Source organism: Falco cherrug, chromosome 8 (genome assembly GCF_023634085.1).
Source record: "Falco cherrug isolate bFalChe1 chromosome 8, bFalChe1.pri, whole genome shotgun sequence".
Taxonomy (NCBI): domain Eukaryota; kingdom Metazoa; phylum Chordata; class Aves; order Falconiformes; family Falconidae; genus Falco; species Falco cherrug.
In genome coordinates, this window is record NC_073704.1 from 1,709,629 (window position 1) to 1,735,231 (window position 25,603).

General features: G+C 47.5%; 2 protein-coding genes across 5 annotated transcripts; one reads left to right on the plus strand and one right to left on the minus strand.

Moving 5' to 3' along the window:
• The first annotated feature begins 79 nt into the window (after window positions 1-79).
• Window positions 80-10,632, plus strand: HSPD1 (heat shock protein family D (Hsp60) member 1). 2 transcript variants are annotated; one of them, XM_055718961.1, is made up of 12 exons: window positions 80-100; window positions 1,053-1,228; window positions 4,610-4,862; window positions 5,408-5,490; window positions 6,124-6,219; window positions 6,491-6,584; window positions 6,996-7,164; window positions 7,487-7,586; window positions 8,385-8,630; window positions 8,973-9,147; window positions 9,764-9,942; window positions 10,030-10,632. In XM_055718961.1, exons 2-12 carry the CDS (start codon window positions 1,055-1,057, stop codon window positions 10,180-10,182), a joined length of 1,722 nt encoding a protein of 573 aa, XP_055574936.1. In that variant the 5' UTR covers window positions 80-100; window positions 1,053-1,054; the 3' UTR covers window positions 10,183-10,632. The 2 variants fall into 2 exon arrangements, with proteins under 2 accessions (XP_055574936.1, XP_055574935.1); XM_055718960.1 differs by lacking the exon at window positions 80-100 and adding an exon at window positions 243-399.
• Window positions 10,633-12,289: 1,657 nt separating this feature from the next.
• COQ10B (coenzyme Q10B) lies at window positions 12,290-23,322 on the minus strand. Of its 3 annotated transcripts, none has more exons than XM_055718965.1 (5): window positions 23,132-23,322; window positions 19,376-19,522; window positions 17,703-17,895; window positions 15,050-15,151; window positions 12,290-12,752 (listed from the first exon to the last, which is right to left on the minus strand). In XM_055718965.1, exons 1-5 carry the CDS (start codon window positions 23,194-23,196, stop codon window positions 12,585-12,587), a joined length of 675 nt encoding a protein of 224 aa, XP_055574940.1. In that variant the 5' UTR covers window positions 23,197-23,322; the 3' UTR covers window positions 12,290-12,584. The 3 variants fall into 3 exon arrangements, with proteins under 3 accessions (XP_055574940.1, XP_055574941.1, XP_005440531.1); XM_055718966.1 differs by having other exon boundaries at window positions 23,141-23,318; XM_005440474.4 differs by lacking the exon at window positions 23,132-23,322 and adding an exon at window positions 22,017-22,038.
• Between the last annotated feature and the right edge of the window lie 2,281 nt (window positions 23,323-25,603).

The following is a 25,603-nucleotide window of genomic DNA, read 5'->3' on the forward strand; positions in this document are numbered from 1 at the left end:
GCCGGGCGCCGCCCGCCGGGCGCGGGAACCTCTGCGGGGCCGCAGGCCGCACCGCACCGCGCCACGCCGCGCCGCCGCCGGCCCCTCGCCCGGAAGTGAGGTCGGCTCAACTTTGACCTTCAGCGAGCATGAGCGTTCCAGAAGGTTCTGGAATTGGCGGGCCCCGGAACCTGAGTGGCTTATGCCGGGGCCGGGCGCGCATGCGCGTACCGGTGCGCGGCGGGGGCGCGGGGCGGGGCGGCGGCGGGTATGCTGGTTCCCGGGCCGGGCGGCGCGGGGCCCCGCATGGCCGGGGGCGGGGCGGAGGCGGTGGGTGCCGAGCGCTCGCCCGTCCCCGCGCGCAGACCTGCCCGCTCAGCGCTGAGGCCGGACGGCGGCGCCGGCTGCTGCTGCCCGCAGGTGAGCGGGGGCCCGGCCCGGCGGGGGCTGCCCCGATCCCCCTCCTGGCTCCAGCCCGCTTCCCCCGTGGCGGCGGCTGCGGGCTGCGCGGGGGCAGGGGGCCGGCCGGGCCCCGGGGCGAGGGCTGCAGCCGGGCCCTGGGCGGGGGGCGAGGCGGCGCGGCGGGCCTCGGCCCCGGCCCCGGCGGTGCAGCGCGGCCGGGCTGGCGGCAGGGGGCGAGCGGCGCTTGACCTTGGCCCGCGGAAGGGGCCATGTGGCCGCAGGTCCCCGCCCGCCCGGGGGGCCCGGGGCGCCCGGGGCCGCTTCCCGCCGCCGCGGGTGGGCCGGCGGCGCCTCGCCTGGCCGGGCCGCGCCTGCGGGGCTCCTGTGGGGCTGGGGCCGGGGCTGGGCTGGGCTGGGCTGGGCCGGCCCCGCGCTCGGCCGCTGCCGGGGGATCCTCGTGGCCGCAGGGGCCCAGGCCCGGCCGGGCGCAGCCGCCTTCCCCGCACAGTTCCCCGCAGCTGCGGGCGTGTCTGTTCCAGCCGTCGAGAAACTAGAAGCTCAGGGTCACTTGCTTGGTTTTCTGAAAGCTTTTTATTCTTTCTTGTTCTAGAAGTATCTGTGCAAAGCCGTAATGCTTATGTTTTCCTTCGGTTTTTTTTTTAATCTTTCAGACATGCTCCGTTTATCTACAGTGCTCGGTCAGATGAGGCCGGTGTCCAGGGCACTCGCCCCCCATCTAACACGAGCGTATGCAAAAGATGTGAAGTTCGGGGCAGATGCTAGAGCTCTTATGCTCCAAGGCGTGGATCTTCTAGCAGATGCTGTAGCTGTCACCATGGGGCCGAAGGTAATGAAGATTTTGCATTTGTTGTATGTAACTGTCTGGAGGCGCCCCAGCAGCGAGGGGCAGTGAGCTTTCCTGGGGCAGCGCTGCGGGAGTGCCCGCCGCAGGGCCGTGACCCGCAGCTGCAGGGCCAGGCACAGCCTGCTGCAAGCCGCCATGTTCCCGTTCGCGTCACTGGAGCGTGACAGTAGCGTGCGTGCTTTTCGTAGGAGCAAAGTGAAATGAATGGGATGGCTGTGAAAGGCGCAGTGTATTTGTTCAGGCGGTTTGAAGGTTAAGGAGATGTGCATGATAGGTTACTGCGGCTCCGCTGTTGGCCCATACCAATGCAGTAGGTAATGTGACTATATCGTGATGTGGGTTAACTAGCATGTGGGGGTTTTTAAAATTTTCTTCTGATTGTAAATGATGGTTTTGTATCACTCTGCCGTTTAGTATTCACGATGCAAAAGGAATGTTGAAAGCATCTGGTTGAGTTCTCAATTGGCTGCTAAATGTTACCAGCTTAAGTGGAACCCTGTGGCAGTGGCATAACTTCATGTTGCCAGTGGGATGGAAGGTAGTGTCCGTTTCCCTGCAAGTCCTCCATCTTTTGGAAGACCGTCTACTGCATTCTGCATAGTCATGCAATGTGCAGTAAGGCTTGAAACGAGGTTCCTTTTTAGGGAAGAGACACTGACTTTCTCTGTGCTCACAGGAATATCTGTTCCCTGTTGAAGGAGAAACTCACACAGGTGCGGGTACCACTGGGCTTGCTTCAGTCACATCTCGGAGCCAGGCCACCACCCCAGTGAGTGGCAGAGAACCAAGTGATACAGCACAGCTTACATACACTTATCAAACCATTAGTCAGCGTCTGAAGTTTTTAGGAGTTTCCTTTGGTCCTGTCAGTTCTGCGAATCCATCACCTGACTGTCCAGTTGATGCATCTCCTCGGTTCCAGGCTCCTCCTCAGATTGTGATCTTTCTGCCTGCTTTAACTCACCTGCTCCTTCAAGCACGCTTAGTCTTTGAACAAGCACTTCCTATTCACATATACTGATTTCTTTTCTAGAAACACCTGTGTTTCTGAGAGCACCTGGTACAGAAATTGATCATCTCTTGCTTTTCTGTTCTCCCACTGATTAACTTGACTGGGTTTTAAACCAGCCTTGGATTAGGCCTGTATGAGGGCCGGGGCCTGATTATGCCAGTTAGCAGCTTCAGCACTTTAAATTTCTTAATTCAAAACATATTTTCTTTAACATCCTTAAATAACAGCCTGTGTGTGGCTGTTCTCAAGGCTGCTTGTCCTCTGCAACATCAGCTTGTGTATTTCTTGCACCTTTTTTGTGCTGCTGTCTTTATTTAAAGGCAAAAATGCCATAAGCTGAGCAGATGAAGGTTAAAGAACGGAGATGTCTGCAAGCTGTAGCTGTTTTACATAAAGGAGCAAAGTTTAAGTGTAGCCAGTTAATATAACTCCGGGGTTTTGGGATCAAGCTGCTGTGTGAATGCCTTGAGTGTGGTTCTAGTGCGCTGGCTAAAGGGCGCTTCCTGATGCAACTTGCTGTAACCTTGCGGGGGTTTTGTTCCAGCGTTCTCACTTCATCTGCTGTTGTGCGTGTATCTGTAGACTTGTAGGGGTTGTACTGCAATGACCTGACTGCTTCCAGCGTTGTAAGAAATGTCGTGCTGGTGGGGAAACTTGCCTTTGGCGCTGTTCTGTCTTTAAAGAAACGTGGTTTGCAGTTTCACGCAATCTTTTGTTGCTGCTACCGACACAGTGATTACTTTGTCAGGAGTAGTTTGTGTGTGCTTGGATTCTCGATGTGCAGGACCATTCAAAATGGGCGTGCGTTCCCCGGCGGCGTGCCTTTTCTCAGAAACACAGACCACATGTTTGAATGTAAGTGATTAATGTGATCAGAGACAAGTAGATCTTGCTGTGCCTGTTCCCTCATAGCTACCAAACACCCACTTGAAATGAGACTATGTCAAAACATAGAACAAAAATGAGGAGAGACTACACAAACCCAAGGATGGAGTACATAAAGAACGTAGCAGTAGCAGGATCTTCCAGGGTTGTCCGTAGCCTTGAACAACTTTTAGGATTAGGGAAAGCGCAGGTCAAATAAAACAGCAGTTAAGAAGCCAGACGACACGTTGTTTTGGTGTGATTGTTTTATAGCACAGTTAGAATTACGTGAGCACTTTCACAAGTTCAGCACCAGTAATTGAAGCTTAATGCTGCTTCTGCAGCTGCTAGGGGTGGGGGTGCTTCAGAAGCAGCGTAGCCTGGTGCGTGGCAGGAGGCCGGAGGCAGATGTGAGCGGGCTCTGCGCACGCGAGGAACACGCTGTGCGGTGCCATAGCGGCAGCATGCTGTCTGGGAGCGCTGAGCTGGCTTGGCACGTGGTGCGTGACCCGGGCTCGGATTGGCGCTGAGGCCGCGCTGGTGTGTTGCTGGTGTGGTGTTGCTGCAGCCGTGCCCGGCGGCCGCTGGCGTGCTGGGCTCAGCGGGGCCTGAGGGCTCTTGTGCGGGGTCAGCGGGGGTGCCCGCAGGGGAGTGGGGCACCTGCTCCCCCTGCCGCTCTCGCACCAGCTCCCGCTGCCAGGATGGCTGAGGGCTTCCAGGGCGGCAGGGCTGGACCTCCTAGCAGTTCTGCTGCTTCCAGCTCAAGCTGGAGCGTGACCGATGGGGGCAGCTACTAAAGCTGCTGAATTCATCTGGGAAGGAGCAGTCCGTTGTGCAAGCGCAGCTGCCCTGCATGGCCCGTGGTTTCCCACGTTCACCGGGTCTGGATACGCTGCAGGGGAGAGTCCAGCTGCTGAGATGGAGGCAAGTGCAGGCAAAGAAAGGCCTGTTAACTTGGCGATGTTTGGGAAGTTATTGCAACACATTAACACAGATTGCTTAAGTATTCTCAGTTTTTTCGGTTCTCTTTGCTAATCATTAATAAGGTTTGCAAGTCTCGGCTTTTTTCCAGAACGTGCAACAGGCGGAGCTTTGTATGGCTGGTTTTTAGATTTTGCAAATTCAGTTTGTTGCTGTAGTGTAGTTTTAGGGGAAAATACCAGTGTTAGAGGGAATCTCTATATTTTTCTCTGGGAGGTCAGACTTACTTAATTGTAGACTTTTGAGTCTGTGGTGTTCAGCATTATGGCTGGGGAGCGAAGCCTCCTTCTGTGAAAGTATAAAACCTTTGAGCCATTTCTTCCAGTCGTGCAGAACCTTGGTAATGTGTGTGCTCGAAAAAAAGTCCCAGCTGGAAGTTCTGTGCCAGGCGGTGTTTCTGTTCTGCCGTGGCTGTTCAAAGGGGTCTTCATCTTCAGTTGAGTTCTTAGAGTAACACGCTGTGGGTTGTGTGGCTCTGATTTAACATCTGTTCTTTGGCACCCTAGGGAAGAACCGTTATCATCGAACAAAGCTGGGGAAGTCCCAAAGTGACAAAAGATGGCGTGACAGTAGCAAAGGCAATTGACTTAAAAGACAAATACAAAAATATTGGAGCCAGATTAGTTCAAGATGTTGCCAACAATACAAATGAAGAAGCTGGAGACGGTACCACTACTGCGACGGTGCTTGCGCGTGCCATTGCCAAGGAAGGCTTTGAGAAGATCAGCAAAGGAGCTAATCCAGTAGAAATCAGGAGGGGTAAATCTTTTTCCCGTGTTTTTAAGGTTTAATCCCTGTCTGTATTTCACATATCCCAGGTTTGACCAGCTTCCTGAGTAAGCTGCCCTCTTTTTGAAGAGCCGCATGAAGCTTCATTGGAAGAGCAATGAGTAAAGAACCCACTTGCTTCTGTTACGTTACTTGCTCTGAAAAATTCTTCATTTTTCTAATAATTTTATGATTTTATATGCAGTGAACTTGTTTAATTTGTCGTAAGTAAATTCCATTTAAATCCATTTCTGCATTTAATTAATTTTTGATAAGTACATAAATTTACGGGTGCCGTGTAAATAAATTTGCCATAAACTTCAATTGTGACAGAAAGAATGTCGTGCCAGTTCCAAAGATCACTAGGTGTACGGATGGCAGCGGGGAACTAGAACTGCCCGTTGCTGGTTCTGGAGCTTGCAGGCTCGGCGCGTTTGGCCATGTGGACTCTGTTTGAAACTTGAACTGTTTGGGGCTGGTTTTTCTGTTCTGTGTGCCTCGCTGCGTTTGCTCACTAGTATTCCGTTCATCTTTAGGGGTGATGCTTGCAGTTGATGCTGTCATAGCTGAACTGAAGAAGCTGTCTAAACCTGTTACAACTCCGGAAGAAATTGCACAGGTTAGGAAAAAAAGTTATTAAACCAAGTTTACATAACTGTTCATCCCTCAAATATTTTGTCATCAGATTTAATGGAGTTGGGTTGTGCATATATGACACCTGAGTATTTTTCTTCATCTACCAAGATTCAGAGTGTGATTCCTTGAATAATCTTCATGGTTATGCTTTGATTTTCTTGAGTTACTTAAAATTAGCAATATTCTGCCTTCAGTTACTGCTAGCAGATAGTTCAGAAGTAGGTAGTTTTTCTCATCTTTGAGTTTCGTTCCAAAAATCTGGTCCTGAATTTGTGTACTGGGGAAGAGTTGATGAGAGCAGAGATGTGTTTGTGGGTGGAAGGTGACGGCGGACTCCTGGGGGCATGGTGGGCCTGCTGTGGGAGGCTCGGGTAGAGGTGGGTGCCCAGCTGGGTCTGGGGCACTGGGCATGCTGGCCTGCGTGTGCTGCCTGGCTGCGCTGGAGCTGCGAGCCCTGCCGGTGGGGCTCTCGGGTCCTGGCGCGGCTGTGCGATGGCTGGCTGCCCTGTCTCGTCAGGAAAGACAGCAGAACCAAAAATGGTTGTTCTGATTTTCTGCATAGTGAGGAAATACCGCTTGTGTTGTGACATGCAGTTACATGAGGTTACTGTTCCAGGTCGCCACGATATCGGCGAACGGAGATCAGGAAGTCGGCAATATAATCTCCAATGCAATGAAGAAAGTTGGACGGAAGGGTGTGATCACTGTCAAGGTAAGAACTGCCCAATGTATGGACTTCATGCAAAGCCACTGTCAGCTTTTGTGGCACGTGATGTAGCTGCTGCCGCTCACATGCGGTATCCCACCGTAATTCCCTCCTCCCCAGCTCAGTTAGATAGGGCTCTGGTTGCTGTTCCCTCTTAACAATCCTTTATTTTGAAGGGAGGCACATAAAGCCGATGTGTGGTACGGAGCCTAACTCTGCGTGTGCTTATGGTGGTAAATAAGGGAGCTTTAATGTAGAATTTCTTGCATCTAAACAGGATGGAAAAACTCTGAACGATGAATTGGAAATCATTGAGGGTATGAAATTTGACAGAGGCTACATCTCTCCGTATTTTATTAACACAACCAAAGGTGAGTTAACAATAACATGTGTCAGATACCTTATAGGGGCTCTTCGAAGTTACTGTCTGTGGTACCTGCTATAAAGACTTTACAGTCTGTTACGCTGTGTTCCACAGCAAATAGGGCAGGGGGGTCCTTCCACGTCAGAAACTTCTAACTCCTGGTAAAAGCTTGGAGTCTTTGGGCTTTGGTTTTTTCCCTTCTCTGCCAAGCATGGACTGTGTCTGTGCGAACATCAAGCTGGCCCTGCAGCACTCCAGAACAGTGCAGAATTGAAGGTGGAGTCTTGGAGACAACAATTTGTGTCTTAACGCTGCTGAAAAGAGCGGCAGTTGCTCCAAAGTAGCTGCTTCAGTGTAAGAGAATGCCCGATACGTTCTTACAACCGGGTTGTTCAGATAACGCCTGTTGTTTCTGCAGGGCAGAAATGCGAGTTCCAGGATGCTTACGTTCTAATCAGCGAAAAGAAAATTTCTAGTGTACAGTCCATAGTTCCAGCTCTTGAAATTGCCAATGCCAACCGCAAACCTTTGGTCATTATCGCTGAAGACGTTGATGGAGAAGCCCTCAGCACTCTGGTCTTGAACAGGTGAGGCTTAAAGTCCATGCTTGCAGACAGGTACTGCTTTTGTGTGCGCCTGTGTGTATTCCTCCTTTTAAAGGGATACATACAAAAGCGTGTATTTGCATTTGCTTACCAGAGAAGCAGCCCCTTTTGTGTGTAGCTACACTGCATCGCTTCAGACAGAACTTCAGTTGTTCCTAACTACCTTTTTGAGCAAAACCAGCTTTCGGCTCATGAAGGGCTCTTCATTTGCTTGTTAGGGCTGTACTGAAATAATTGGCTTTAGTAACTAAGACTCATCCTCTGAACACATGTGGAGTGTTGCTCTCTGAATTCTTCTCTCCAGACTGAAGGTTGGCCTTCAGGTTGTTGCTGTAAAAGCACCGGGTTTTGGTGACAACAGGAAAAACCAGCTTAAGGACATGGCAATTGCTACTGGCGGTGCGGTAAGTAACGATGGTTTAACTGGCTTTTTGCTCCAAGAAATGCTAATGGTGCCTAAGGAGGAAAAGAATGTGTCTTTCTAGGTTCATGGCTGTGTTGCAGGCTGTGTCCTGTTCTTTCAAAAACCAATACTATACTTTGCATTTTTTTAAAAAAAATACGGATATTGGTAACGGCTCTGTAATACAGCCCATGCCAACCGTGAGTAGTATGTCCTTTTAACTGACTGAAGCTACGCACCACTTCCTTGTAGCATTTAGGTTGTTAAGGGCAAGAAGGAACTTCAAGGACATTCCTTTGAAACAGCAAAGCTTTCTGGCTGCCTTGTAAAACTGATTGTCTGCCTCAGCAGCTGCCTCAGCTCCAGTGTGGCAGATCTAATTATTTTAAATGTTTGGAACAGACTGGATAATTTTCTTCTGTACTTAAATAGTTGATGTGCTGATTAGTGTCCCTTTATGCTGCCTTTTTTTTGTATGTGCTTCAAAACTGTAGCGTGGTACTGGGATCCGAAGGGGGTTATTGAAATAAAACTTCATGTTTAAGCTGATTGGAGTATGAAGTAACAAAGCAGCAAACCCTGCTCTAAAGTCACTTTAGTGCCTATAGTTGTAACCTCTGGAAACAGGAGTAGGGCACTGTGCACCCGGGGGAGGGGGGGGCAGGACGTGGTGTGTTGAGCTGGGCTGCTGCAGTGCGATTGTTTTGCGCCGTTAGCCTGTTCCATGTGTTTGTGTGTCTACAAATAACAAACATCAGGAGGAGTGGTGAATTGCAGCTTTTCACATAATTTGTTTCAGGTGTTTGGAGAAGAGGGTTTGAGCCTAAATGTGGAGGATATCCAGCCCCATGACTTCGGTAAAGTCGGAGAGGTCATCGTGACAAAGGATGACACCATGCTTCTAAAGGGGAAGGGCGAAAAGGCTCAAATTGAAAAACGTATTCAAGAAATCATCGAACAGCTAGAAGTTACCACAAGTGAATACGAAAAAGAGAAACTGAATGAGCGATTGGCCAAACTCTCTGATGGAGTAGCAGTATTGAAGGTGAGAAGTTAAACCCCTTCGGAAAGGGGCGCAGCATCGGTCCTTTATTGCCAGTCTTAAGCTACTGCTGTCTGCTTGTCCCATGATTTGGGTAAGGAATTTGGCTTCTTACAGTGCTGTGCTTTGGTATTAAGAACTTGATGAAATAATCAACTGAAACTGTGTGTTCAGGTTTCTTGAGCGCTGAGGTACACAAGAACACTGCTGGCAGGGGAGGGCACCGGGTTAGTTTTCTGGCACTTTGCCGTGAACGGCTCCAGCTGGCGATTTAATCTCGCAGCAGCAGTGCTCTTCCTGCCAGGCTCCTGGAGTGGGCCTTGACATGTGGCTTGCTTGCTGTAGGTTGGTGGCACAAGCGATGTGGAAGTGAATGAGAAGAAGGACCGAGTTACTGATGCCCTGAACGCCACCCGTGCTGCCGTAGAGGAAGGCATCGTTCCAGGCGGGGGCTGTGCGTTGCTTCGCTGCATTCCAGCATTAGATGCCTTAGCTCCAGCCAATGAAGATCAGAAAATTGGTAAGTAAATGGCTTGAATGCGTGTGTGGAAGCGTTAAGAATAGACCTTCTTCTGTCCTGAGCCTTTGTAACATTAAATACAGATTGCTTTTGGTGAGCTTTTTGTTAATTCATCTCTAGACCCTCATACTCCCTTGTTACAGCAGTCTCTGCTTTACAGTGGGAAGAAACTTTCATTGCAGCCCCGACCTGGCTGTGAAAGAGCCAGTTAACAGTAAAGCAGCAGCAGTACCCCCTGCAAGGGGTTGCAGACCATTAAAGGAAGAATTGAGTTGATCGTTAAGCCATTGTAGACGGACATAAAATCCAGGAATGCCTGAGAGATGGTGTGGCATATCAAATGGAAAAAGGCTTTGTGCGATGTTACAGTAATAATACTCCTGACTGCCTTTTGCAGAAGTAAAACGAAAATGGGTCTGAATGTCTTGCAAGGGCTTCATCTGTTGGCAAATGTCAAGTAGCAGAGAACCTTTTTCCCTGAAGCTGATAAAAGTAAACTAGCGTATGTCCTTGCTCAGAGGGTTTTCTTTGTATCGATCTCCAGCACGTGAGTGTGTGCCCTTGCAGCTGGAGCAGCGTATGCAATAGGTAATTCTAAACACCCGTTTTCTTACAGGCATTGAAATAATAAAGAGAACACTGAAAATCCCAGCAATGACGATTGCGAAGAATGCAGGTGTTGAAGGATCACTAATAGTTGAGAAAATCCTGCAGAGTCCGTCAGACATTGGCTATGATGCAATGCTTGGGGACTTTGTAAATATGGTAGAGAAAGGAATCATCGACCCGACAAAGGTAGCCTAAAATAGTCCGAACTCTCAGCTTTCCTCCCCCCTCACGTGACAGTCAGCAGGTATTGAGTTATTTCTTTCCTATTTTTAGGTTGTGAGAACTGCTCTGATGGACGCTGCAGGTGTCGCATCTCTCCTATCAACAGCAGAAGCAGTGGTGACCGAAATTCCTAAAGAAGAAAAGGAGCCGGCAATGGGAGGAATGGGAGGGATGGGTGGAGGAATGGGAGGTGGCATGTTCTGATTGCAGTGGTAGGGATGCATCACGGGCTGGGCTGTTTAAGACTGACAGGTCTGACTTAAAAACTTCAGATGTCAGTGCAAGAGGGTGGATAGTGACTGAAGTGAGGCTGGTGTTCAAAAGAATCACTGTAACCATCAGTTACTGGATTTCATTTAACACACGTGTAATTGTTTACAGTCATTGTCCATGCCTACAGATAATTTATTTTGTATTTTTTGAATAAAGACATTTGTACATTCCTGATAACTGGGTTGCAAGATCCATCTACCAAGGTCCTGATTCGAAGTTAATTAAGGCACTTGATATTCTGTTCCAGAATTTGTTGGTGCTTGCCAGTACTAAGAACTTGGAAGCCACTGTGCGTGAGACTAGACAGTTGTGTACAAAGTAGGCAAATATACAGTTCTGTGACCTTTATGTAATAAAACAGACTGCTCGAAAGTTACAAAATGTATCACCTTATTCATCTGCACCCAAAGCCATAGTCAGGGGAGAGCCCTGACAGCCTGCTGCTTCTAAGACTGACTAGAAATCCCATACTTGGGCTTGGAAGTAGAGGGGTGGGAGGCGTCCCCTCCAGGAAACAGTCTGTTGTCTAGGATGTTTCTCAGAAAGACAAGTGACTGATTTTGGTAAGAAATGCAGAAGCTGAACTGACGGAACAGTTCTTTAAACTATTAAACAATGCTATGAAAATGAGGCACGTGCGCTGGCTTTATTTTGCCCTGTCTGCTGCTTGTTTCACCTGTCGGAACAGGGAACAGGCTGAGCGCCTTGCCCTACACCGAGGGAGGGAGTGTGCCCTGGGGGTGTGAAGCAGGTAAGTCGCCTTTGCTAAGAAAGGGTTGCGGTTTTTGTAAGTAAGTATGTGGTTACCTCACCTTGAGCCTCCCTGTCTTGTCTTCTAGCTTTCTGGTAATGGGCTCCAGGATTTAGTTGAACTTGCTGTTGATGCTGGGTGCTGCTTTTCCCTTAAAAAAGACAGTTTGCCTTGCCCCTGAGTGCTCTGGCCTGACGTGGCATTGGTGTGTGGTCGTCTGCTTTCCAAACTTGAGTACCTCTCATTGTCTTGGCAAACAGTGTGGCTTTACAACTTCATGGTGCTGCAAAATTGACCTCTTATTCCAGCTGTTGCTTCCCCCAGCTTCCTACCTCCAATAAGGACTGTCCTTCACAGATGGGACATGTGACATTTCAGTTGCTCTTTCAGGAGAAGTAAGTGGTCTGACGCTGCCTCAGGGCTGTCCCTGTCCCAAAGCATACCTTCTAGTCTTACTTAATACACCTAATTTCAGTATGGAAATTGGGTAATGCAAGGCAACGTACAGACAGGATTTAAAACCTGTTCAAACCTATTCGCTAATACTTCTTCAGGGAGTGGAAACAATATTGGTGTCAGGAACAGAACTACTGAAAACTAACCCAGTCAAGACAGCTGGTACCGTTGTAATGGACTAATAAGTAAATGGTGGCGTGGTGCTGGAAACCCCTATGAACTAAGGGTTAGCGCTGCACGCTGTGTTCTTCACGAGGGCCGGCCTTGGGTGTGCTTGTCTGCAGGAAGTGGAGGACTCCCCGCTCACTCCTTCCTGGGAGGCCGGCACTGTGGTGCGGCGTGCTGTGCATCCATGCCCTGGCTCTTGGAGAGGTAATGCTGATCTACTTGGTTTAAAGTTGGGTTGGAACTGGAAACTGTTCACGTTAGATGAGACGTGCCTGCTGTAACCTAAGGGCAGCGTGTAACAGTGAGAGTGCGGCAGGTAGGTGAGTTCAGCCTGCTGCACCGCCTGCAGATCGATGGGTGGCTGAGGCCCGCCGGCTGACTGCGCCGAGTTACAGCCCTCCTGCTCTTAGGTGGACCCTTGCACTTCTGAAGCCTTGGCGAGTTTTTCTATAGCAGTTGCCCAGAGTTCAGCAGCAGCTGCAGACTCCTGACTTACCCCTGTCATGGCTTTGAATTGAAAGCACCTGCTGCTGGGTGCTTCACAGGCAGTTTCCCTTTGCTGGGCCAGAGCTGGCTGAGGTGATGCTGTTAAGTTACATTCACACTACTAACAACTTAAACTTGAGTTAGTGTTACAACGCTGAAAAAAAACATAAGCTTGAATAAGGTAGAACTTGCACTGTGATTATACAAACTGTTCGGCAAGTTAATAGTCAGCAGCCCAAGATAGCTCGTGTTGCAGTAGCTGCTAATTGTCTCTTACCAATAAAGCTTTAAGTTGCACCTGATTGCAGCTTGCACATTCTATATACATCTGGCTGAACAGGTGTTTTGTACAGTATAAAGTCACACACAAAGCTGAGATATGAAACATGCCCCAAAGGAGGAGCGTGGCACCTCTTGTACAGATGAAGTGTACAAACCAGTTTATAAATGGAGGTTATTATGTTTTTCCCTTTTATGTCTGATGAACTTCATGAAGCATTAGCTCCCGAGGTATGCTTGTTTCTGGGCCATGGAGCTTGGATGCTCTTCTTTCAAAGGCAGCTACCATCTGCTTTACCACTTCATCAAAAAATAGTGTAGCAAGTTTTGAGTGTAGAAGCGAACGAAATTCAAAAGAAACCTGTTTAAGAAAATAGAGAAGAATTGTTTTTCCCGAGTCTACCATTGTGGTAAAATGCTGTTACAAATAAGACAACTCTCTTACGGAATCTCCAGTTGGTCTGTGAGTAAGCTGTGGGAGAAAGAACAGTTAAAATGGAGCTATAGGCGAATCAGTCTGAAGAAAAGCCTTACCCCTCGGTCAGAGGACTGTCTCCCTGTGCTTTTCAATTAGAAGAATCCTTTTGTTCAATCCTCTGAAGTAATCATTTCCATTTATCTAAGCTGTATTTAACTCAATAAATGTTGAGTCACAAAACATAAGTAAAAGATTGGGGATAATGACAAACAATAACTCATTTACTTTGTTCACAGAATTCACTTGGGAACAAAAGTTGTCTGAGGAAAATCCTGCATGGCAAGACAGCAGACTTACCCGTAAAGTGAAGCAATCCCAAGAGGCATTTAAAAGCAGATCAAAAGTTCCCTATTAAATACCAACATTTGAAATTGGTCTTTCCATCTTGGCAACTGTAGTTACAGTATATTCAAACGGGCAGTTTACTGACTAAAGCTACAGCTTTGTGTGCCGTATCTCCCACCTGAACACCTCCCACTCGTGTCCTTCACTGTCCTGGCTTGGGCAGTCACTGTCAGAGTACAGATGCACTGGTTAAGTCCTCTGTACCTTGCCCTCAGGCGCTCCTGCTGCAGCGCTCAGAACTCCATTTTCTTTTAGCTACTGAATCCTGCAGTTAAACTGAAGCTACTGTAGCAGTTGACATTTACAGCAGGGGAGCAGGGAGTTGGCTTTCTCCACCCTCAAAAGAGAAGGTGATTTTTATGTCAAATAGCCTTTGATTATGCTTTTGTGCTGTGCTGGCCTTCTATCTAGTTAAATAACATTCCTCTAAGGCTATGGAATCACATTGTTTTGGAATATGTGGCTTCCCAAAGTGATTGTTATTTTCAGGAAAAGAAACAGGTTGCTCTTCTGCAATTTTCTCATCACTTCTTGCTATAGTGTGTCTTTCAGATTGAGATTTCAGTATTTTTGTCATCCCTGAGAAATCAGCAGATTAAATACCAAATGGAGCAAATATAGCTTTGCTCCAGTTGCTTAGGAGTAAAGCATGTTAACTGCGAAACAGCAGTGCAGAAGTAATTGCTTTCCTCATGGACTTAGTATTTAGATTATACATTTTAAACAATTCCTTAATTCAGGTCTTGTCAACTGATTTATGTCTTGGGTTAAAAGCTAGCTTCTGTACTGATCAGCAGGAACTGGCACTCATTTGCCCACAGAAATTCAAACACTGAGCAACTAACATGCAAACATCCTTGGCAAATCCCATGAGAAACATATTTTTCTGAGTGCCTATAGATTCATGTTTACTGTTCAACTGTTTGGAGTGCAACATAGTAGTAAACCGAAAGCTGTTAACCCAAGGAGATTCATGCGTTAGTTTACAAATACTCCAAAAGCTCTTTTTTCCTATTTACAGAAGGCATCTTTTAAAGCAGGGTATCCCAGTAGATGGCAGCAGGATCAACCCATTTCTCTGTACTTCTGTACCCTGCTCTGACCAGCCCCCTCAGCTTAGTTACGCGCTCAGTGCAACACCTACCTGTAATGCTACAAAATGTAAGAAAAAAATGCCAGACTATATGGGCAAAATAGAAAAGCAGTAACTTCAGTGGAAGAGAACTTGTCTGGGAGTTACAGGCTAAATCAAATACTAGATTTAAAGAGCAATACTTTTAAGCTGCAGTGATACCCCATCATAGAGTAGAAAAACAGCAAAAATCTATTGTACCTGCATTATGGAAGGAAGGATTAAGACTTAAAATGCGTGAAAGAGTAACACTGGAGGCCAGAAAATTAAATTGACCAAACTGCAAGCCAAACGGAACAGACAGAGTACCTACTTTCTGATAGGTACCAAGAGCATTTAGGTTGTAGAGCAATTAAAGGAAATAGCGAAGTATATTTAGTACTTCTCCCTCTCTATTTGACAATCTAAAAACCTGAGCATGTTTAGGATTGTACAGTGAGAGACACCAATCCCTACACTGCTTCATGATATGCAGACGCTGCACAGAAGACTGCTGTCTCTGAAAGACACTGTAGCAGTTTCCACATGGTAAAGTTTACAAAATTTTTTTTATAGTAGTGACTAAAGCTAACTTGTTTTCTGCGTGTATGTAATTGGAAAAAACCCCACAAAAGTACCAGGCATTAAAAAAAGAAAAAGCACAGTTAAAGATAGTATTTCTATGCCGTTCTTAGCATGTGGTAGTCTTAATTACAATACTTACTGAAAAATCCAACGTACATGTCCTTGGATAGCCAGGAATACCTGGGCTGAAACGCCACACTGTTTCCAAGTGATTAAACAGTTTTCCATCTGTGCAGGATGCCTAAAATAAAGTTTACAAAGTCAAGCTAAAGTTAGGCTTTTACAGATGCGACGAACCGGTATTACTGACGCTCGCGTTAGTATATTGTTAGACAGTGAAGGGTGCAGTATTGTTAAAATTATTCTTCTAGTGCAGATCCCATTTGCGCTGCGTCATTTATGGCAAAATAATTGAATTCCTTTTAAGGGAGAGGAAAAATTTTTTGTGGTGAGAGTTATAAAACAGATGTCTATCATGAGACATAGAACACCAAAATAATGCTAATGGTCACTGCTTTAAGCAGAGGATGTGGGTATTTACTGGGTTTGTAGATTATTATTTTTTTCCTTATATTATAGAATGGTTTATATACTGAGATATAGACTGGTAGTCTTGGACTACAGGGAACTCAGCATCAAAACAAACCTGATTGAAAGTAAACCCCAAACATCTTCCATCACAAGATCAAGAGCTACCATGTGGTCAGTAAGACGATATGCTTAAGTTCATAATCAGGTTACATGCTGGCTTTTAGTTTCCAGCAAGCGATATTTAACATTTCAGGAGCACTTGCATACAATTCTCCTTTAAAACAATAAAGTTTAGGCAGTTGTTGGCTTCACAGTTTTCATGACAATAGGGTCCTTATTTCCATTCATTTTGGTTTTAGCAAATAGAGCTAGTTTGGTGTGCCTATATTTATAATAGAAAAAGATTGAAAGACAAATACTTCAAAATAATCCAAATACATAATCTCAATTGGCTTGGAATTTCTAGAGGGAATTTCTCTAATTTCTTGTTTCAGCTCTGCTCCAACAAGACTACTTATGCTGAATAGACATTGTTTGTGGTTTGAAAGCCATAGTAAAGTAAGCCATCTCAAAGACTAAGCAGGAGCATAGAAATTTTTCTGCCCTGGAATGAGATGCAGTGCCTTACTACTTCTACAACAGAAAGGGGAGGAGTAGAGGCAAGATTAGACACAAAGAGCTGAGCAGCTTGCTTTTCCTGCTGCTCCCAAACGGGCAGCAAGAATGGAAAAATTGCCACCGTGTCCCCCTTGCTCCCAACCTTAAAAGTAGTAAACTTGTTCTGTGCCTTCCTCTGCGGCAAGAGCTGCTGTTACCAGTCTGATTTTTTCCATTGCTCAAGCACTGCTGCCATAAGCAACAAATCCGTGCTCCTTTTGTCCCTGCCAGTAGCCCGCTATGCTAGACCACCATGCAAGCTGCCTTTGCCCAGAGTTTCTGAGGACAGCGAGGTAGTCCAAACACACGACTGCTTCTCTAGAAATGTTCTGCAGTTGTATGAACAGAATGTAAACTTCTAGGAAAAAACATCCCAGCAGAGAAAAGGCTAGTTAAGTCTAGGAAGAGGAAATCTAAAGAAACTGTTTTCCTCACCACTTTTCTCACGTCTTTCCTGAGACGAGAAGGCTGCCTCTGATGAGTGAATTAGAGGGAAAAAGAGTTGGTAAGCTGATCTGATAGCTATGTGAAAGAAAAAGACCAGTCTTACCAGGGAAGAGTAGAAAGGGAAAGAAGTCAGCATGTAAAATGCAGATTTCCCATTGTAGTTGTTCAACTTTAAGAAAGTGAGAGATTTTTTTTCTTTCTTTCCAGAATCATTAAGTACCTTGAATAAAGGCACTTTGCATTTTCCTTTTCCAATTTATGTCTCCCCTGCACTTAAGAAACCCATTTTCTGTTGTGAGCAGTGTTTCTTAACAGGAAGCCTAGAAAAGAATAATGAAATAGGATATCCAAACAATTATCTTGAACAGCAATCAGCTATTATAATTCCAGTAGTTATTCCAAAAAATAATCAAGATCTGCCACATGAAGGGAGAGGCAGTTTTGCTGAAAGAAACCTGTTCTGAGCTCTCCCTTACCAAAACAGACTTAAATATACAAGGCAAAGTAGATAGAAGATCCAGACGTCATTTAAAATTTCTCCCTTGACATTTCTCTTTTAATTACTACTCTTGAAAAGCTGAAAGGAGGAGAAATACAACTGCTTCTTTCCCAAACAAATCAGTTCTAAAAAACTGACTTCAAATCCACTCTATCTTCTCATCAATACACTGAATAACAGTCTCTTCAGCTGATCCTATGCTTAAGTTTAAGACCTCCCATATTAACTAGTTAAAATTGTCAGAAGAAAAGTAATGACATACCAATTTTGCTAAGGCATCAGAAGCTACAGTTGTCAAAGATAACTTTTAAGTCAGTATTCATTTTGCATTTAGAGAGGCTTGGACAAAATTATAACAAAACCAACAAAAATGGTATATCTTCATCAATGGCTGCTAGTTTCTCCAGCAAAAGCAAATTAAAAAGAAATCTTCCCTCAGCCTGACATTTGGCAGGTTGCGTTTTAAAAGCATGTTCAAATTCTCCCCGGTTAATCTAAAGTCTTGAAAGAAAAGCAACACAAGTTTTGAGCCATGCAAAGCACTTCCAGTGTTGTTCTGAAGCAAGACCTTGCTGGAATATTAGAATTTCAACAGAGATTATGGAAAGTTACAGCTAAGAAAAAAACAAAGAAAAAGCTAAGAAAAAACAAAGATTACCTTAACTAAATGTGGTCTCACTAGGGTAACAACCGATGTGTACCTCTCTACTACAGGAGGGAATCCTATTTCTAGCTGTGCTTTGCAGTATCCAGAGCGCTTTGATAATATATCTGACTTTTTACACCAAGGAACAAATAGTTTGTAATTCTCCACAACAGCAACAACTTCATACATTTCCTGCATAGAATACCTGGAAACAGAGATATGAATGTCACAGTTACAAAGTATTTAACTTCTAATTCAGTATTAACAAGTTTCAAAAATGGTATAAATGGCATAGGCAGTTTGGAAGGTGAACTTACAGTCACCTGAAAATGCTATCAATGTTTAAGGAAATAAAAAATGCAGCTTTGCTAATTAAGAAGAAAAAAGGGATAAACTGCTAAAAGCCTTTGCATAAAAAAGCAAAACACTACATGACATCCAGCAGTAAAATTATTGAACAGTGAACCTGTGCCTTCTACTTTCTGCAATACCAGGTAAATATGCATACATTTCAAATGGAAAAAATAATGTTTCCAGCACAGCTATGTTTCCATTTAGGTAGATCTTAGACACGTTGTGTAAAGAATCCACACTTCATGGCTACCAGGAAAAGATGTATCAAAACTAAAGTTCTATATTCCATAAGGCTTAAATAGAGGAACACTGCTCAAATAAAAAAGCTTAATTAAAAAACACATGCAATGGAAAATCCTCACAGCATGACAGAATGGCTGAGGTTGGAAAGGACCTCTGGAGGTCATCTTGTACAGCCCACCTGCTCAAGCAGGATATTGAAATCAAATGAAAGAATATGATGGCAGCATTTTGGTTCATTGTACTGTAACACAGCAAAGCATTACAAAGCTATGTTTTTTAATTTTTAGTTCTGACTCAGAAAAGAACTGAAGTACATGCTTCATTCCATCTGTGTTTAAAATGAAGCGTTATGTTCAAAAGTACTTAACAGTGAGCATTATTGGACAGAGGCTCTTTTTTAGTGCCTGAACAAATTCTGTTGAAGTTCAAGAACTATCACATAAATGAATGTTAAGCATAGTAAAAACCCCTATGCTAATAAACAAATAGTTCATACTATTGTGGACCAGAGACTTGGGGGCAGGATTCCAGTCTCATTAAATGAACTGAAATTTTCCCACTAGCTTTAAGGCAAACAAGATTTCAAAATAGTTTCCTATGTGCCTAAGTTTCTTCATCACACAACTACTTATTTTCCTTCTTTTAAAGAAAGAAAAAAATCTTGAGAAGTGAGAACTACAACATAATGCAAGTGCAAACATTAGCATGCATATGGGACAGAAAGGAACAGAGTTTTCACACCTGTTGGTTTGTTCCCATTTCACCAGATGAAATTAATACTATAGTCTTCCCTTTCAAGGCTGGTTTTGTTTTATCATGGAATAGAAGGGTTATTTCTGCTGTTTCTTTCTACGGGGCAAAGGGTTTAGGTTCCTACATTTTTTACACTCAATTTCAGAAGACTGGAAAAGCCTGATCTCTGTAAATTCTGAATGTCAAAACCCCTTTCTAGCCTCCAGCTGGGCAGAGTCATAGGGGCATGTGTCCTCAGGGGTGCTCAGCCTTTGAACTTCTAGTGATTTGGATTAATCACAGCAAACACAAAACCAATAAGCATACAAAGTATCTTTCCACACTTCTGTACAGACCCTATAATTCTTCTTTCAGAATATTCTTTTCTTTTGTTTACTAGTGGTGCAGCAATGTTGAAGAAAGTTCTTGAGAAGGTGTGGCTTGCTACAGGTACTTGCAAAGGAGAAATTCTGGTCATCAGAATACCACAAGAAGCCAAGTGCCTGAAACAGTGAAAACGCTTTTAGATGTCTTTCGTATCAACAAAATAAATAACAATACATTCAGGAAAGACAAACAATCTGTTGTATAACGTTCCAGAAAATGTCAGAGTCAGATGGAAAAACAAAGGCTCCCAACAGTACACAAACTGTTAAAAACACAAGGGGGACTTCCCCCACCTCCCCCCCCTTTCCTTCAGAGAAACTAAAAATAGCCCCCAGTCAGGAGAAATGTAACTGGCAAAGTACAAAGGGCCTCATTAAACATTGGCTTGGTGGCAGCATGAGTTCATGTACAAACCTCATATGCACTTAATTTGCAGAACAGGCTTTTTAACAGCAAAATCAAGGCATAGTCTGCAGTACTTTACCCTTTTGGAATACACAAAAAAGAGGAGCTTCTACTTGCTATAATCCCTCTGCTGACATCCTTCTCTTAAAAGGACAGTTTCATTTTGAAAGTCCTTTCAGAAAGTGCACTTGTTATCGAGCTTTCAATATTTCCTTCAGGAAATTTAACACAAAACCTTGGACACAGTATTTTCATAAATAAAACCTAACAAACGACCTTTAAAAATGCTAGTGATTCTTGGATTGCACCTGAGTGTTCTCTGTTTGTGAACATCTACACTAAAATCTAACATTCATTGTGATTAATAGGTCTGTTCTGCTAAACTATTGATTTTGCCTAGATCAAGTCAGTTAAGACGCAAAATGCTACGTCAAACAGTCTGAGTTTTGGCAACAGGAAGTTAAAAATGCCACTGTTTGCTGTCAGTGATTCTACAAACATGAGCTAAAGAGCAACCTTGGTCTTTTACTGTTCTTTCTCTAATTAAACAATCAGGACTGTACTTCTGGATTTGCATAGTCAAAAATGGGACCAACCTTCCCCACTTAGCGTTAGGCTTGTTGCTTGTTTTGGTGGGGGTTTTTAGCACAATGAACAGATGAATGCATTTTTTTACTAACCACCAAAGTAGTCTAGCAAATTACAGTTACCAATTTTAAACAATTAAACTTATTATTAACAGCATAACTTTGAATTCTAAAGAAACACAGTAATAACCTGGGACAGACTACATTAGCTTATATGGTCATTATTAGAAGGCAGGCAAACAATAAATAGGTATTTAGAGGAAAATAACTATCAGCAACATCTGATTAGAAACAGTATGTACAGACTTTTAAAAAAAGAAACAAGTGATTGTGATATGAAGCAACACAGGTCACAATCACGGCAGCTGAAAAGGAATTACTTAAGATGGGACAGAGGCATGGTGTCAAAATTAAGGAAGAATAGATGGACTTCACAAGTCTGCAGACCACGAACTTGGTAAATGTTCGCAATTGTAACTCAAGGGATGTGGACATGGTCTGTTCTTTTTCCATGCAGATTGGACAAGACTGTTAAGGAAAAGCACTGCTTTGACAGTAATGCTGGAAGGATGCCAGTAACATTGTGGCTGCCTCAACGGGATTCATAGAAAGTGTTCAAATGTTTGGACCAGACCTCACATTCTGGAGAGCTAATTTAAATTACTTTCTGCATCTGGGGTTATGTACAATACACAGTCCAAACTAGTTGCCAGGTTTCTTCTCTTGGTTTGTTTTTTTTACTCTAATGCTATGTTAGTATATTGTTTCACACAGTTTTATCTAGACTTGTTTCAGCCGCAAAGCTGAAAAACAACGCCTACAAATAATCTTTTAGCTGCTGTAAGACAATGTCCTTTTCACAACTACATTGCCATTCAAGGAAGGTGAGGTTAAGAGAGGTTATAACCCTAATAAACACAGCAAGACTTCATCTCTCTCCCGATTTTATCAGAAGAAAAACAGACACTATGAGAACGTGCTGGGCTTGGTCCTAGTCCAGGAAAGCATACCTCCCCAAGAAATCACAGAAGCATAGATTTCAACAGACCGTCACACCTGTTTTTGTGAACCTGATCAAGACTACAGAAGAAAAGCCAGGTCCACACTCTAATTCAGGCACAGCTACCACCTCTGTATTAACCCTCTGCCAGTAATACAACCATATCCGCTCACACTGCTCTACTGCCATCACTCGCTGCTTTCTCTCTAAACACTTGGGTACTGATCACAGTATCACCTGACTTCCACCGCCTGAAAAGGAAGCATTTACTGGTGTATGGTATGCATACATAAGTGATCTAGAATCAGTGATTGAAAGCTACAAAATTTTCTAAGCCTACAGATTAACATGTTTTTGAAAAAAGGGACCTTGAACTCCTGACTGCAAAGACTGAAATTAGTGGTAAGAGCATGTCGGGGCAATTGTGTTTACTGTTATCCCGAATGTTACTTCCATACGGTTAGTGATATCTGATGGCCATTTTATGGTCTGCAGGCATGAGTTGATCTCATTCAAATTCTTTGTAAACAGCTGTTTGCATCCTATAAAATGAGCTTTGCTAACAAGTGCCCCTATTAGCATCTCAATCTTAATAAGCACAAGAGGCTAATTTACTACCTGAGCCCTTGAAGTCTGCTACTCAGCACAGTAAGGGGTCCACCAAGTCGACAACAGGTACAGAATGTACATCAATGACAACTGCAAGATGTGAAAGCAGACCCAGCTTCAAGGCTACAAATACAGCACCAGTTTGGATTCAGCTTGCACTTGCCGAAAACCATCTGCCAAGATTCTTGCGGCTTACACTAGAAACATTTTCCAACTTAGTTTGCAACCCGTTACCTTATACTGAACACCCTTCCCAGTAATTGATTCTGCCCTCAAGACTAATAAATTACTTTTAAAAATAGCCATGTTGCTTACCAGGATTGAACTACTTTAATATTGCAAATGCATCCTAAAGATTAAAAACACAAAGGATATACAGTAAGAAATGCAGTCCAAGTAAGATGACATTATACCACTGCACAGTAACAACTATGTCATATGACTGCTTGAAATCTGACATGGTGACCCAAGACCTATGCCACTTTTTTGCTGTTTTTATGAGGGTGATAGTAAGACTTTGAATTTAACAAAGAAACAGCAGTACTGCCGTAACAGTTGGGACAGGGAACCTATTTTTTTTTCCCTAAGATTTTCAAATTGCACTCTTTCTCTCGCCTGCTTGTTCATTTTCTTCCAGTTACAAGAACAACTCCTCTCCCAGAGTGCGTTTGGTTTTGCAGGTTGTTCCAGCCACCCTCACATGTGACCAGGGGAGAAGGAACTTGTTCCACTATCTGAGGAGGAAAAACATCTGGGCGCTTTACTCAGTTTTTAATTTCTTTTATGGATCGCTCAAAGTTACCCAACCGGCTCTAGCAAAGAAGAAGCAAATCAAATAATCTAAACCGACACGGGCCAGGCCGCCTCAGGCGCCCCTGAGAAGGGCTGGGGCTGCCGCCCCCTGCCTTCCCCCGCGGCATCCCCCGGGGCCGCCGGCCGCCCGGCACAGCTCACCCTGGGGCGGGCCGAGGCACCGCGGGCCCGAGGCGGCCCGGCCCGCCCCCGGCCCGCCGCCCCCCGGGGCGACCGCGGAGGGGCCGTGAGGCGGCGGGGCCCCGGGACGGCGCGGGGCCCGCCTCGGGGGGCTGTCACCTCACCCCCGCGGTCACTGCGCCTCGCCTCACCCCAAGTACCTGACGGCGAGCCCGCCGGCCAGCGCCCTGCCGAGGGCCCGGCCGCTCCGCGCCATCTCGGGGCACCGCTCCGCGCCGGCCGCCCCGCCGCCTCAGGGCCCAGCCGCGCCGCGCCCCCGCCGCCTCAGGGCCGCCCGCGGGCCGGCGTCAGGCGCTGCTGGCCAGCCCCGCCGCGGCGGTCACCGGGCGGCCGGGGCGGGAGGGGGAGAGGCGCCCCGCCTGATTGGCCCAGCGGCGCGCGAGCCCCGCGCGCGGCTATACTTGGGCTTGTGCGCGCCACGGGCCCGCCCTTTCCCCGCCTCTCTGGGGCCGCGGCCGCAGGCGGGGCGGCCGGAGCGGCGGGCGGAGAAGGGGGGGGGAAGGGGTCGCTGCCCGCGGAACCGGCGGCGGAACCCCTGTGGAGGCGACAGCTGGCGGAGCGGCCGGTAAGACATACACACGCACACCCACCCACCCCCCCACACACACACCCCACACCCACACACACACCCCCCACAAAAGCACACACACACACCCGCACACCCCCCCCACACACCCCCACCCACACACACCCCCACACACCCACACCCCCCCACACACACACCCCCACCCACCCACACACCCCACACACCCACACACACACCCGCACACCCCCCCACACACACCCCCACCCACCCACACACCCCCACCCACACACCCCACACACCCACACACCCACACACACACCCCCCAAACCCACCCCCCACACCCCCCCCCCACACACCCCCCCCCACACACCCACCCCCAAACACCCATCCACACCCACCCCCCACACCCACCCCCCCCACACACAACCACACCCCCCCCACACCCACACACGCACACACCCACACCCCCACACACACACCCACACCCCCACACACACCCCCACAACCCCCCCCACACACACACCCACACACACCCCCACACACCCACACCCACCCCCCACACACACCCCCCCCACACACCCACACACCCACACACACACCCACACCCACCCCCCCAAACACACCGCCCACACCCCCCCGACCCCCCCACACACCCCCCCACACACCCCCCCACACACCCCCACACACACCCCCACACACACCCCCACACACACCCCCACACACACCCACTCACACACACACAAACCCACACCCACACACACCCAGAAACACCCACACACACACCCGCACACTCCCCCACACACACCCACACACCCACACCCCCACACCCCCCACACACACAGCCCCGAACACACACACCGACACACACCCCCACACACCCACCCACACCCCCCCACACACCCATATACCCACACACCCCCACACACACACACCCCCACACACACACCCCCCCACACACCCCCACACACACCCCCCCACACACCCCCCCACACACCCCCCCACACACCCCCCCCACACACCCCCCCACACACACCCACACCCCCACACACACCCACACCCCAACACACACCCACACACATCCCCACACACCCCCACACACACCCCCACCCCCACACACCCTCACACCCCCACACACCCACACACACCCACACACATCCCCACACACACCCCCACACACCCACACACCCACCCCCACAAACCCTCACACCCACACACCCACCCCCCCCACACACACCCCCACACACCCACACACACCCACACACGCACACACACCCACACATCCTCACACCCACCCACACACCCACACCCCCACACACACCAACACACACCCACACCCCCACCCACACCCCCCCCTCACACGCACACACCACCCCCCCCCACACACACCCCCACACACCCACACCCCCCCCACACACACCCCCCCCACACCCCACCCCCCACACCCCCCCACACACACACCCCCACCCCACACAGCCCCCACACAGCCACACACACACCCCCACACACCCCCACACCCCCCACACACCCCCCACACACCCACACCCACACACACACATCCCCACACACACCCACACACACCCACACCCCCACCCACACCCACCCTCACACCCACACACCCACCCCCCCCACACACCCCCCCACACCCCCCCACACCCCCACACCCCCACACGCACAGACACACACACCCCCACACACCCCCCACACCCCCCTCACCCCCCCCACACCCACACCCACCCACACCCCCACACCCCCCCACACACACACACCCCCACACCCCCACACCCCCCCACACACCCACACACATCCCCACACACCCCCCACACACACCCACATCCCCACCCACACCCACCCTCACACCCACACACCCACCCCCCCCACACACCCCCACACACACCCCCACCCACCCACACACCCCCACCCACACACCCCACACACCCACAGACCCCCCCCCACACGCACCCACACACACTCCACACACACCCACCCACACACACCCGCACACCCGCCCACACACACCCCCCCCACACACCCCCCACACCCCCCCCACACACAAACCCACACCCACCCCCACCCCCCC

Coding starts and splice junctions, on each gene's coding strand:
- HSPD1 (XM_055718961.1), top strand. CDS start 1,055: ATGCTCCGTTTATCTACAGTGCTCGGTCAGATGAGGCCGGTGTCCAGG. Junction 5,491..6,123: donor CTCCGGAAGAAATTGCACAG/GTTAGGAAAAAA, acceptor TTACTGTTCCAG/GTCGCCACGATATCGGCGAA. Junction 6,585..6,995: donor TTTTATTAACACAACCAAAG/GTGAGTTAACAA, acceptor TTGTTTCTGCAG/GGCAGAAATGCGAGTTCCAG.
- COQ10B (XM_055718965.1), bottom strand. CDS start 23,196: ATGGCGCGGAGCGGCCGGGCCCTCGGCAGGGCGCTGGCCGGCGGGCTC. Junction 17,896..19,375: donor TCTGAAAGAAGAATTATAGG/GTCTGTACAGAA, acceptor CTCTGTTTCCAG/GTATTCTATGCAGGAAATGT. Junction 15,152..17,702: donor TGAGACCACATTTAGTTAAG/GTAATCTTTGTT, acceptor ACTTTATTTTAG/GCATCCTGCACAGATGGAAA.